This window comes from Martes martes, assembly GCF_963455335.1.
Source record: "Martes martes genome assembly, chromosome: 8".
Taxonomy (NCBI): Eukaryota; Metazoa; Chordata; class Mammalia; order Carnivora; family Mustelidae; genus Martes; species Martes martes.
The window spans coordinates 10,750,789-10,764,723 of NC_137895.1; the positions used below are offsets into that span (position 1 = coordinate 10,750,789).

General features: G+C 62.8%; 1 protein-coding gene across 1 annotated transcript; it reads left to right on the plus strand.

Annotated features, from left to right (window-relative positions):
• Window positions 1-5,301: 5,301 nt before the first annotated feature.
• ELFN2 (extracellular leucine rich repeat and fibronectin type III domain containing 2) lies at window positions 5,302-7,770 on the plus strand (the record flags this gene model as incomplete). Its single annotated transcript, XM_080810129.1, has 1 exon — window positions 5,302-7,770. The coding sequence occupies one exon, from the start codon at window positions 5,302-5,304 to the stop codon at window positions 7,768-7,770; it is 2,469 nt and encodes an 822-aa protein (XP_080666255.1).
• Between the last annotated feature and the right edge of the window lie 6,165 nt (window positions 7,771-13,935).

Below are 13,935 nucleotides of genomic sequence, written 5' to 3' on the forward strand. Positions count from 1 at the left end.
GCATTGACCCGGACAGTGACAATGACACCTCAGAGGACCTTGGCCAGCCTGGCCCAGAGAAGAATACAGGCCAGGGGTTTCAGCTGCTGCAAATGAGATTTCCCCAGTCCACCCTCCTGTCCCTGCTCCTGGGAGGCAGGAACATGGACCTCACCCCTCCCCACCCGACCTGTTCCCCAACTCCCACCAACATCTGCTCCAGCAGTGTCCCCACGGGAGCCTCCTGCCCTGTCCAGTGTATTTGTCTCCGCCACAGCCTGCAGTTTCGGGGGAGCCCCGTGAGATAGCGAGGTGGCACTCAGCAGCCCACGCAGGTGGCAGCCCTGCGGCTCGCCTTCCATGCTGATCCTGGCTCCCCCGCCTCCCGCCCCTCCCCCCTCCACCGACCTCAGTCTGCCCACCCGAGCACCCAGCCCAGGGAGGGGTTGCTCTGGGGAGCTGCCCTGGGTGCCGGAGAGTGCGCTCTGCCTCCCAAGCAATGTCCTGGGTTAAGCTGAGGGGGGGGCGCCCCTCTGGGGCAGGAAGCTCCCAGAAGGGGTGTGGGGTTGGCAGATCGAGGTCCGTCCGCCACTGCCGCCCTGGGACCTGAGCCTGACCTGCCACCAGCAGCATGGGACCCTTCCCTGGTACAGGCGTCCGCTTTCCCCTCTGGGAAGGGCTGGGACGGGGTGAAGCAAGGGCCCCTCGTCCTTCCAGTTCTGAAGTTCTAGGATTCCGAGTCCGTGGAGACGCCCTGAGCCTCGTGACGCCTGGAGGACAAGGGCATAGAAGCCAGCGGGATAAACCAGTGGCTTTTGGGGGCGGTTGCCGAGACCCAGAGACGGGGCGAGGTGGGGCATGGAATTTGCTGAGAGTCACTCGTGTTCTGTGGCTCTGAACGGAGACCCCAGCTGAGCTGTGCCCTTCAGACCTGTCAGGGCTTGCTGACCCTCCTTCCTCCTCACCATCCAGGGTGTCCCCACAACAGGGGACATCTGTAGCCAGCCTGACTGGGGGCCCACCCCAAGACCCCTCTGCAGTACGCTGCACCCCCCCAACTTTGCCCCCCAACTTTTCTGTGCTGGCTGGAGAGAGGGGGGCCTGCCCCTGCTCGGGCCAGAGAACTCTTGTTCCTGCCACACCAGTGTGCCCCCTGGGCCGGAGCCAGTGGGGGGGGGGGCAGGCCCAGTGCCTGGGTGGGGGAGGGGAAGCTGGGTCAGCTGGGAAGGGGGGAAGCTGGGCCAGGCTCTCCCAGGTTTAACACCCCTGGCACAGGGCAGCAAAGGCCTCTGCTTCCGACAGCTGCTTCCGGCTGCTTGCCCCTCCCTGCGCGCTGGGCACTGGCGGCATTTCTGCCCCGGGTGGGTGGGCAGCAGGCTCCGTGCCCTCCATCATCTCCCTGAGCCTCTCTGCTGATTGGTTCCTGTCCCAGACGCTCGTTCTCCATTCATCTCCATCCTCTGTCTCTCCCCGCTTGGCTGTCTCCGTATTTTGCTTTCCTATCCTGCCTGGCCTTCTATTTGCAGCTCCCTCACTCCTTCCTTTCCCTCTGCCATCCCCCACCCCCACCACCGCCCCAGGAGTGGGGGTAGGGCCCTGCTCCTCCTGCTAGCATGTGTGCCGGGGGATCCCCAGGACCATGAGGACCCCCAGCTCCAGGTGTGAGCCAGGAGCCCTCCCCCATACCTCAAGTAGGTGTGCAGCCGGGCAGGGGGCCAAGTGCTGCTCTCAGCACCTTCTTCCCCTTGCCGTCCCCCTTCCCTGGCTGCGTCAGGCCTCAAGGGGTGGTGGGCAGGCGGCCCAGGGACCGGGACGAGTGGCTGACGCACACACGGGAAGGGGTGATGGGGAGCCTCCTCCCCTTCGGTCTGAGTCATGGAAGGGGTGGGAGGGTGAGGGGAGCTGGGCCCCGGGCCAGGCCATCCTGGAGACCAAGAGGAGCTGGAGAGAGGGCCACGGGCAAGATCACCTTGAGTTGCTGGGGTGGGGGCTTTTGTCTACCCTGGGAAGAGGTGGGAAAGGACTAGCCCTGCTCCCTAAGCCTGGGATCCTTTTCCTAGCAACCCCCCCCCCCCCCAATCAGCCTCTTCACATCCCCTCAGCATGGCCTTGGATTTCCAGAAGCTCCAGCCAGCTCAGCTCTGCCCTGCACACCCTGGGCCCGGCTGGGGGTGCTGGCTTGAGCAGCTCAGGTCTGAAGGGCGTGGGGAATGGGGTGGGGGACACTCTGTGTGGCTCAGTTGCACAGGTGAGCACGTACATTAACATGGGGAACACACACGTGCTGAAACATGTTGCCATATCAGCAGGTATGTGTCTGCGTCCCTACAGATGCCCCTACGCGCACCTTTCCTCACCGCTCCACACGTAGGTGAGCTCACCTTCACCCCAGAGCACTCTCAGCGGCAGGCTGCACACACACGGATCCTGGACGCTCACTTGGGCATGAGTGTGCAGACACAGCTGCCTGCACGTCTGTCTACTTGCATGCGTCTGCTTGCATACCTCTGCACCGGCATTCTTTTTTTTTTAAAGATTACCTATTTATTTATTTATTTGATGGAGAAAGAGAGAGAGAGAGATCACAAGTAGGCAGAGAGGCAGGCAGAAGGAGAGGAGGAAGCAGGCTCCCCGCTGAGCAGAGAGCCCGATGCGGGGCTCGATTCCAGGACCCCGAGATCATGACCTAAGCCGAAGGCAGAGGCTTAACCAATGAGCCACCCAGGCGCCCCTGAGCCAGCGTTCTGAGCCAGTGCACACCTGTGCGCGTACTGGCATACAAATGCGGTCCCCGGACATTCCCAGCAGGGACTGGAGGTGCAGACAGAGGGCTCCCTGGCCTGGTGAGCTTGGCCCCTCAGCCTCTCCCAGTACAAGCTTGTTGCCGGTGGCCGGGGAGGAAACTGAGGCCCCAACGAGCCAGCAGCCATGCTAGATGGGAATGCTGAGCTGCGCAGCCCAGCCAAGGACAGAAATGCTCTGTGCTGCCTGGGCGCCCGTCCCTGCCCGACCTCCTTGTGCCCCCTCATCACCCCCTGCCCCCAGTCCCCATCCGGCCCCTCAGCCCGAACCAACCTTGCAGGGGACTGGGAGCTGTGAGTCGGCCTCACCTAGAGGTCCCGATCATCACAGCTTCCGTTGCCATGTCCGCCTTTAATCCGAGAGGTCATAGAATGTCCCGTTCGCTTGCCCCCTTTTCCACAGAAACTGTCCGCCTGGACTTCTCCAGGGACTGTTTCCCTCCTTGCTTCCCTTTCCTCTCTTCAGCCCTCTGGGGCTCCGGGCTGTAAATTGGTTTTGCTTTAACAGCAAAGGTTTAATACATTTTTCTTTCTTTTCAATGCACTCTCTCTCCTGGAGTTTCCCAGGAGGAGGGGCGTGAGGCAGAGGCAGCTCTTGTGAACGGTGTCTGGCTTTCTTTGTCCAAATGTGGATTTCTCCAGCCAGGTCTCCATAGCCCTGGCCGCTGCCCGGGGCGAGGGGAGGGTGCACAGGGCTCTTCCTGCAAATCGAGGGAGCCTTGCGTGGGAGCCGGGGCCACATCGGCCGAGTGGCCCCTGTCTGGCTTGCTGGGCGATTGGGGCAGGTGTCCCCTGGTCGGGGGCCCAGTGCCCCCCCCCGGAAAATGAGGGTCTGCCGGCTGTGAGCCCTGTGCTACCAACGCTGGTTCTCTGCATCTCGGGCGCGGGCAGCATGGCTCACCGTACTTCTTCCCCATGAGACAGCTGGGCAGGACCTGGTCCCCACTTCAGTGTGGCAGAACATTCAGAGATGGTTCGATCCCTCTGGCTGATTGGGCTGGACAGAGGGGGCTCCAGGCCTCCTGACTCCTGGTGCCTAGCGATCCTTGATCCTGACCCAGGCTGTGCTGTGTGACTAGGGGCAAGTCCCTGCCCCTCTCTGGGCCTCTGACTCTCCAGCTGCAGAGGGGATGCAGGGTTTCGGCCACACTGTTCAGGATGCCGCCAGCTTCTCCACCTGCCTGAGACCTTGTACTACAAGATCTGCCCAGTAATGGAAAGCACTTTGGGGAAGTGATATTGGGGGGGGTGTCTGGCTTCCCAGACTCTCACCGTCTCTCCCGTGGCTCTGCTGCCACATGTGGAAGAAGCTGTCCCCATGCCCTCCCCCTGTGGGAGACCCCCAGCTTGGGGGGACCCACAGCCATGCTACTCTGCTCCCCCTCCCCCATGGAAGCTGAGACAAGGGGATTATTTTTGGAACAAGAGCGGTTACACAACAAATGAATTATTTATCTTTGGGCATGGAGGGGAGGAGGCATTTTGCTGGGCTTCTTAATTCCTCTCCTGGATTGGAAGGTTCCTGCCTCGCTACGGGGTCGTGTGCATAGGGGCCCATTTGTCCAACATAAGGCCTTCGGTTGGCATGCTGGGGTGTTCTGGCTCGTGGGAGGGCATGTGGGTCTCTGTGCCGGCAGGTGGACGTGTGTGGACAGGAGTGCTGGCGAGTGTGTGTGTGTTGTGTTTGTGCGTGTGCACACACGCACCTGACCTGTCACTGTCCAGTCTCCCTTCTCTGCCCACCATCCTCAAATTCTGTCCCCCTGTCCCTAGTCCTTGTTTCTTCCATGTCCTTCCCTCCAGACCTCTTGGCCCCTTCTCCCTCTCTTGCCACTCCCCACCCTCCCTTCTTTTACGTAACAGAGACCCCCGCATGCTGCTGGCACCAAGGACCCCCAGTAGGAGGGGGTAGAGAAGGGACAGGGGCCTGTGCTGGAGCTTTAGTGGGGCTGTTCTGAGTTTCCACTGATCTGTCACCCCCTCTCGGTGCTGCCTTTCAGGAGCCAGGTGACAGATGGGTCTCTTCCTTCCTGCCCTGTCTCTCGTGCTCCCTCCTCGGAACTTCACTCTCCAGCCTCCCGTGGGAATCGTGGGAATCGTCTGAAGTTCTGAGCCCAGAACCAGAGGAGGAGGAAGAGAAGAAAGAGGAGGAGGAGGAGGAGGGAGAGGAAGTCAAGTCTTGAAAGCCTGTGCACCCTACCAGAGACAAGCGGTGGGGGTGTGTCCCGCTGTGTGTCCCGCTGTGTGTCCCTGTCCCAGTGGCCCGCACCTGCTGCTAGCACCCCCCAAGGACTCCCCCCACCCAACTCCCCACCACACGGTTGGTGCCGGCCGTGTCTGCCTCACCAGGGGCCCCTGTGCCAGGGGTCGCCCCCAAGATGGTGGCGACCCCAGGGAGGACTGTGCCGCCAGCCCCAGCCTCCCATTGCTAGGTCCCCCCCCCCACGCCCCGGCCCCCCTCTCTGCGCCCCGCCAGCCCGGCCTTCCCCGGAGGGTGGGGTGGGGGGCTGTGGCCAGCGCCATGCTGCGCCTGGGGCTGTGCGCCGCCGCGCTGCTGTGCGTGTGCCGGCCGGGCTCCGTGCGCGCCGACTGCTGGCTCATCGAGGGCGACAAGGGGTACGTGTGGCTGGCCATCTGCAGCCAGAACCAGCCGCCCTACGAGACCATCCCGCAGCACATCAACAGCACTGTGCACGACCTGCGCCTCAATGAGAACAAGCTCAAGGCCGTGCTCTACTCCTCGCTCAACCGCTTCGGGAACCTCACAGACCTCAACCTCACCAAGAACGAGATCTCGTACATCGAGGACGGCGCTTTCCTGGGCCAGTCGAGTCTGCAGGTGCTGCAGCTGGGCTACAACAAGCTCAGCAACCTGACGGAGGGCATGCTGCGCGGCATGGGCCGCCTGCAGTTCCTCTTCGTGCAGCACAATCTCATCGAGGTGGTGACGCCCGCCGCCTTCTCCGAGTGCCCGAGCCTCATCAGCATCGACCTGTCCTCCAACCGCCTCAGCCGCCTGGACGGCGCCACCTTCGCCAGCCTGGCCAGCCTCATGGTGTGCGAGCTGGCCGGCAACCCCTTCAACTGTGAGTGCGACCTCTTCGGCTTCCTGGCCTGGCTGGTGGTCTTCAACAACGTCACCAAGAACTACGACCGCCTGCAGTGCGAGTCCCCGCGCGAGTTCGCCGGCTACCCGCTGCTGGTGCCCCGGCCCTACCACAGCCTCAACGCCATCACCGTGCTCCAGGCCAAGTGCCGCAACGGCTCGCTGCCCGCTCGGCCCGCCAGCCACCCCACGCCCTACTCCACCGACGCCCAGAGGGAGCCCGACGAGAACTCGGGCTTCAACCCCGACGAGATCCTGTCGGTGGAGCCCCCGGCCTCGTCCACCACGGACGCGTCGGCGGGGCCCGCCATCAAGCTGCACCATGTGACCTTCACCTCGGCCACCCTGGTGGTCATCATCCCGCACCCCTACAGCAAGATGTACGTCCTGGTCCAGTACAACAACAGCTACTTCTCCGACGTTATGACGCTCAAGAACAAGAAGGAGATCGTCACGCTTGACAAGCTGCGGGCGCACACCGAGTACACGTTCTGTGTGACCTCGCTGCGCAACAGCCGCCGCTTCAACCACACCTGCCTGACCTTCACCACGCGGGACCCGGTCCCGGGCGACCTGGCGCCCAGCACCTCCACCACCACCCACTACATCATGACCATCCTGGGCTGCCTCTTCGGCATGGTCATTGTGCTGGGCGCCGTCTACTACTGCCTGCGCAAGCGGCGGATGCAGGAGGAGAAGCAGAAGTCGGTCAAGGTCAAGAAAACCATCCTGGAGATGCGCTACGGGGCGGACGTGGACGCCGGCTCTGTCGTCCATGCCGCCCAGAAGTTGGGCGAACCCCCTGTGCTGCCCGTGTCCTGCATGTCGTCCATCCCTTCCATGATTGGGGAGAAGCTGCCCACCTCCAAGGCGCTGGAGGCCGGGCTGGACACCCCCAAGGTGGCCACCAAGGGCAACTACATTGAGGTGCGCACGGGTGCGGGCGGGGATGGCCTGGCCCGGCCCGAGGACGACCTCCCAGACCTGGAGAATGGCCAGGGCTCGGCTGCCGAGATCTCCACCATCGCCAAGGAGGTGGACAAGGTCAACCAGATCATTAACAATTGCATCGATGCCCTCAAGCTGGACTCGGCCTCGTTCCTGGGGGGGGGAGGCGGCGGCGGGGACCCCGAGCTGGCCTTCGAGTGCCAGTCCCTCCCCGCAGCCGCCGCCGCTGTGTCCTCGGCCGCTGCCCCCGGGGCGCTGGAGCGGCCCAGCTTCCTCTCGCCCCCCTACAAGGAGAGCTCCCACCACCCGCTGCAGCGCCAGCTGAGCGCGGACGCTGCCGTGGCCCGCAAGACCTGCAGCGTGTCCTCCAGCGGCTCCATCAAGAGCGCCAAGGTCTTTAGCCTGGACGTGCCTGACCACCCGGCTGCCGCGGGGCTGGCCAAGGGCGACTCCAAGTACATCGAGAAGGGCAGCCCCCTCAACAGCCCGCTGGACCGGCTCCCGCTGGTGCCCGCGGGTGGCGGGGGCGGCGGGGGCGGTGGGGGCGGCGGCGTCCACCACCTGGAGGTGAAGCCCGCCTACCACTGCAGCGAGCACCGGCACAGCTTCCCAGCCCTGTACTACGAGGAGGGCGCCGACAGCCTGAGCCAGCGCGTGTCCTTCCTCAAGCCGCTGACCCGCTCCAAGCGGGACTCCACCTACTCGCAGCTCTCCCCCAGACACTACTACTCAGGGTACTCCTCCAGCCCCGAGTACTCCTCCGAGAGCACGCACAAGATCTGGGAGCGCTTCCGGCCCTACAAGAAGCACCCCCGGGAGGAGGTGTACATGGCTGCCGGCCACGCCCTGCGCAAGAAGGTCCAGTTCGCCAAGGACGAGGACCTGCACGACATCCTCGATTACTGGAAGGGGGTCTCGGCCCAGCAGAAGCTGTGACCCTCTCCTTCCCGGTGAGGCCGGATGGGGGAGGGTTGGGGGGGCCCCCATGGGGAAGGGCCCGGCAGCCGGGCAGGGGGGAGGGGGTGGCGCTGGGGGCCGAGGCCGAGGAGCGGACGCACACGCACACCCGCACGCACGCACCCATGCACACACCTGACCACCACCTGACTGTGAACAGCCACCACCCGACAACAACGGACAGGAAAACAGAGACACGTTCTCCTTCAAGTTTACACACTGATACCGAAACCAGTCGTCTTTACTGTGCTGCCCAGGGACTCTGCTGGGGTGTGCAGGGCTGGGGAGGGCGGGGCACAGGCCAGGAAGCCCAAAGGGGGTGTGGGGTCTGGGGCTCTGGGACTAGGGACAGCTGTGGGGCAGAAGAGTCTGGGGGCGGAGAGAGGGTCCCCCCACCCCGACTCTGGGGACAGGTCACTTGGGGATTGAGCACCAGACGGACATTGGGCCTTGTTTCCTTTCTTTTATGGCTGGGGAAACTGAGGCCCGGAGAAAGGAGGTGATAGCCCCAGGGCCACATGGCAGTTTAGGCAGTTTTGCTGTCCCCCCACCCTTCGTCTGCTCGCCACCCCCTTCCAGAGCTGTGGTCTCTTGGGGCTGAGGGACTTGAGAATCAGGCAGGTGCTTTTCCTTTCTAGAAAGCCCCATGGCCACGCCCCCAAGTGTGGAGCTATGATTCATTACACTGGGGGTCCTTTGCCACGCCCCCCCATGCCAGCACCCAAGAGAGACAGGAGGTCTGGCTTGCAGGAAAGGAGCAGAGGCACGGGGCCATTCCACCAGCCCCCTTCAAGTGTCTTCCAAGTAGCCTGGGGGCTGCTTCTGGGGTCTGAGGAGAGAGCAGGTGGGCCCACTCCCACCACCTCTCAGGTGCAGACCCCTTCGCCCCAGCCCCCAGCCTCTCTGGGCCTCTAGGACCCCTCCTTATGCCAGAAGGGCAGCAGTGAACTGTGATGCCTGGGAGCAGTGGGGAGGCAGGGTATTGGGGGGTGGGTCTTCCTGCCTGTGTCCCCACATCCTGGCCTCCCACCTGCCTGATCCCCTGTTATGGGATCTTGGGGCAGCATCTCGTCCTGCCCAGGGGAAGGAGGGCTTTCCCAGGCTTGCTCACCCACCACCTCTTGGCTGCCCATCCCTGCCCCGCCCTCTGACCGGAGGGGCTCCCATGTTTCCATGGAAATGGCCGCTCCTCCCCTTGCTGACCCCCACCCAACATCGAACAAAGCACAAACAGTGAGCACCACCCCCCGCTGCTGGAGTGGGGGGGGCGGGAGCAGGCAGGTTCTTGGGGCCCCTCCCTCTGCCTGGCCAGCTTCTGTCGCCATGGCAACCCAGGGCCTGGCAGTTGGGACTGTTGGGCTCCTGGGGGTTCTCTGTCAGTGTGGGCGGCAGAGGGTGGTAAGGGAGGGCAGGGCCAGGTGGCTGCAGCCTTTCTCAACAGCGAGGGGCTTTCAGGGTCGAGTCTGGGTGGCGGCGGGAAGTGGGGCAGATCTGGGGTCCTGAGACTGCGGTCTTGAACACACTGTCAGGGTGCTGAGAAGCCCTTCACCTTTGATAAGGACCTGAGCCAGTGGGGGTGGGGACAACTATGGCCTTGGCCACCTGCCCACCTGCTCCGTGGTTCCCCTCCCAACTCCGGATGAGGAGGAGCCCACTCACCTTGCCCCACACTCCTGCTGGAGACCCCCCAGCCTCTGGCCTATCACCTCATTGGGTTTCTTGAGATCTGGGGAGCGTGGCTATGGGGTGAGGGTGGGCATGGGGTGGGACTAAGACCTTAACTGTGTGTGGGGGTTGCTGACCAGGAAAGCTAGTGCCATCTCCTGGGTTGGGTGGGGGGTGTCTAGTGACCTTCCTGCCAGGGGTGGAGTCTGGGGCAGGACTGTTGGGGGGGGCTGCTAGGCTCACAGGAGCGCCTCTCTTACACCCACTTGGGGGACAGACCAAGCCCAGGGCTCACTTTGGGGGTGACATTTGCAAAGAAAAGACTGTTCTGGGGAGTAGAGAGGAGGGGGCCAGCATGGACGTGCAGAGCAGACCTCCCTTAACCCCCGAAACCTGCCCCCCTCAAGCCTGCCTCACATCAGATTGGCAAAACCGAGAACGGCAAGCGGGCAAAGCCAGTGGTGTGAGAAAGCAGACTCCTGTTATATTTGCATGACGATTTTACTGTATTTTTCTGAGCAAACATCTGTCGTATATGTGCCAGTTTGTCTAGACTCCCAGCCCCGCCCCCCCGCCGCCCCCTCTTGCCCACGTTCCCTCTGTCGTGATCTGACAAGCAGCTCTTGAAACCTGGGGAGGGTCCAGCTCTGCAGAAGACCCAAAACAGGTGCCACTGAAACGCAGCCCCTGCCCCGTCCCCGTCTCCTGTCTCTCTGAACGTTGGGCCCACAAGTGCTGCCTTGCCCCTTGGGGCCCCCAGTTTCCTACCCTCGCCCTTTCCCCTCGTCCCTGCCAGGGAAGGGAGCATGCAGGGACCTCTTTGTCCCACCTGCTGTCATTTTTCAGATGAAGACGTTGGGGCCCCCCTCTTCTTGATTTCCAGGCTGGGGGGTAGGACACGGTCACCTAGCTAAATCCAGGGGGCTAAGAGCTCGGGGCTTCATGAGGAGGCTGGGGGCCCTGAGGGAGGAACCCATGGAAGGAGCCAGGGCCAGGTTGGCCTGGTCTCACCGGAGAGGGCGCTTCCCACAGAGGGAGGGCTCCTGGCAGCGGGAGCAGAAGCCCCCCCACCCCCTTGCCACTCCCCCATCATTCCTGGTTGACGATGGCCTATAAAAACCGCAGACCATCCTTCTTCGGGGGTCTCTGTCTTAACAGTGAGTGTCTTGCCACTCCAGGAGGTAAACCGACCTTCCCAGCCTAGATCACACCAATCTTGGAGGCAGAATAGAATCGAACTCGGGCCTCTGGCCTCCTGGCCGGGCTGCACCTTCTTCAGCGGCCAGTCGCCCTGATCTGGGAAAGGGGCCAGTGCACTGCAGCCCACCTTGGAGGCTTTCCTGCATCTGTGTCCTGTGTCCTCTTCGGGATCATTCTTCTCCAAGAGGGAGCAAAATAGGAAAGACAAATGAACACCTATGTCACAGAGTCTGGCCAGCTGAGGCCCCATGTTTGTAACGGTGATAAGCACGGTGGGCCCGGGCAGACGGGGAGGGCAGGCAGCCAGGAGAGAAAGGAAGTAGGGGGTGATGGAGGAGGCGGGGACAAGCCGGCCTCCCCGGGAGGCCTCCTTGCCTTGGGTCCTGCCTGGGCTTTGCTGTCCCTGTCAGAGAATCTCCAGAGGAAATTCCTGGGTGCCTGTTGCTGGAGAGTGGCACGGGGCGGGGGGGTGGGAGGTGGTACTCCCCTCACCTGGAGGGCCGGTACTGCTAACCGTCTATTAGAGCTAATGGTCTTCCTTCCAGGAGTGAGATGCGGAGGTCTGGAGGGGAAAAAACAAACAACAAACCAATACAAAACCTTAGTCTGCTGTGGATACCTCCTCAGGAGTCCCAGGGCCTGCCCCTGCCGGCTGGAGACCCCTCACCTCCGCACCCCTGCTAGGAGACAGTGCTGGAGGCCTGTAGAGGCTGCCCGAATCCAGGTTGGGGGGAGGTGGGGCATGGGGCTATCTGTGGGGCAGTGGGAGTGGAGAGACCGTCTCACTTGGGGAGAAGGGTAAGCCTGTGTAGCCCCAGAGACCGGGGACGCAGGGGAGAGTCTGGGCCTGGCCGAGGGTCTGTTTAAGGTTTTCGATGGGACGTCGCTCACTGTCCGTCCCCACTCCTGAAAATTTAACAGTGCAGAAACAGAAGCTCAGAAAAGGGAAGGAGGAAGTCTTCTAGGGTCTCGAAACCAGTTAGGGACGTGAGTCCAAGATGGCAGCCAGGCATGGGGGACAAGAGAAACAGGCCCTAGCTTGTAAGGGGCATCCGTGCAGAGAAGAGTTCCCCAGGGAGGGACACTGTGCAGAGAATTAAAACAGGGTGACAGAGCGGGGAGGGGCTCAGGGCCCCCCTGGCAGGGGGAGAGGGGGCGGGGGGCACGAGCCCGGAGGACTGACCAAGAGGACCAGACCAGAGGGAGAGGGTGACAGGTGGCTGGATGTCCCGAAGAACCACCTCAGGTGTCCCCACTCTGCGCGCCCACCCCACCCCACCCCACCCCGCCCCTGGCCGAGGGAGCCTGCCCTCAGCAGCATCCCACCCCATTCGTGGCTGAGCGGAGCTCTTTCTGGGTAGGAGTCCTGGGGAGGGTCTGGCTCCCGAGGGCCTTACAGGGGCAGGGCTGACGCGTGCCCACCTGAAGGACTGCTTTCTCCTCCCCAGCAAGACTTCTGCACAGCGCCCTCCGCCCTTGGGCCCAGGAGCTGCCGTGCTCCTTGTCCTCCTTGACCCTGTGTCCTCCCACCTTTTAGACAGAACCGGTATTTACACTTCCTGCCTCACAGGCCTCATTAAAGGTCCCTCACTGCTGCTGAGCAGAGGGAGAGGAACGGGGTGTTGAATGGGGTGGGCGGGAGGCTCTGGGCCTCCTCTTGCTTCTTTTGCCCTCGCCAAACAAGCACAGGGCTGGACAGGGGCAGGGGTCTATCCTCGCTGCCTCCCTCCCTCCCTCCCCTCCTTCCTCCCCCCTTCCCTCCCTAAGGAGCCGCCAGCCCCGTGGGTCCTGCGGCTTGGCACCTGGTTTGGGGGCTGCAGAGGGGACTCCCGGCTCTGGGCTACGAACCTGTGAACCCTAGCTGTGTGTGGACCTTTCCTTCCTCGGGGGGGCCCAAAACCCCTCCTTTTCTTCTTTTAGGGGGGTAACTTCATTTATTTTCTCTTCCCTATATCTGCCTCTCCCTCCTCCCAACTTCCTGTTTTAAACCGAATGGCACGAAATTGTTTTCCTCAACTCGGAGATTCCTGTATGGAGAGAATCAATTTCTATATTTGCAATAAATTTCTTATTTAAAACAATGGGACCAAGGTCTGTGTTGAATGTCGACCCCCTCCCCCCCGCCCCTGCAAGTGGGAGTCCCAGGACCCCCCCGTTTCCCTTTCTCACCAGAGCCCCCCACACGGGGTTGAGGAATGGAAACCCCTCGATGGGCAGCCGCCCCCCCCCCCCGCACCCTGTCCCGGGGTCAAGGAAAAAAGCAATGTGTCTGTCGGAGGTCAGGGGCCAGCAGGAGTTGAGAGGGTCCCAGTCCCCCCACACCCCTCAAGCCTGGCAGGCTGGGGCCTGATGGCGCCTCTTCCTGAAAAGCCGGGAGGCCCTCGGCCAGCTGCCCGTGTTCCCCACCCCGGGTGCCCTGGCCTCCATCGTCCCTGCTCGCAATCAGACCTGAGGACAGGGTGTGGACATTACGAATCTCAGCCAATGCCCAGGGATTATGTTCCTTAGCCAGTGGCCAAGGACCCCGATTTGCCGTGGGCCGGCTTCTAATTGCTCTGTGCCCTTCGAGAGGGGTGACGGGGGCCCAGCGGGTGTCCTCCTGGTAACTGTCAGGCTAACTTCCGGGCAGCCCGCTGAGTCCCACCAGGTCTCCGGAGAGGTCTGCTGCCCCTTTCTCCACAGGAATGAACCACCCCCGCTCCTTCTCTGGAATCAAGAGATTGGCAACTTGTCTCTCTGGTCAGGCATGGAGTCCGGGTCTTCCGTCCAGGGAGACCCTCGCTCAGGTGGGGCCTGGGGGCCTCCTACAGACCCCAGCCTCCTTGTCTGCCCAGGCCGCCCTTGACTCAGATCCTTGTTCTCCAACTGCGGCAAGGCCCTCCTCGGGGAAACCCTGGCTTCAGCCTGGATGGCTGTGGGGTCCTCTGAGTGGCCTCCCTGGCACCGAGCTGTTCTCCCATGATGATGTCACACCGTGCCATTTGGTAGCTCTGACCCCGGGGCCATCCCAGGGGCCCTGGTGGCTCTTGGCCCATGGGTGTGTTGTGATTCCTTTCACCTCCCTGAGAGCTGGTGCGGACCGGTGGTGGGGTGGGGGACGGCGTCCTTCTGCGAAAGCCCCCGTCTGAGCCCCAGCTGGCGTCCCGTCTCCTCTCAGCTGGCCTCAGGCACCCTCCTTGCTGCTGTCTCAAGATGGCCGCAGCCCTGCCCAAGGTCTCCCGGGACCTCTGCTGACTGGCCCTTGCCAGGCAGCCGCTAGCTCACGTCCCGTTTTCTGAG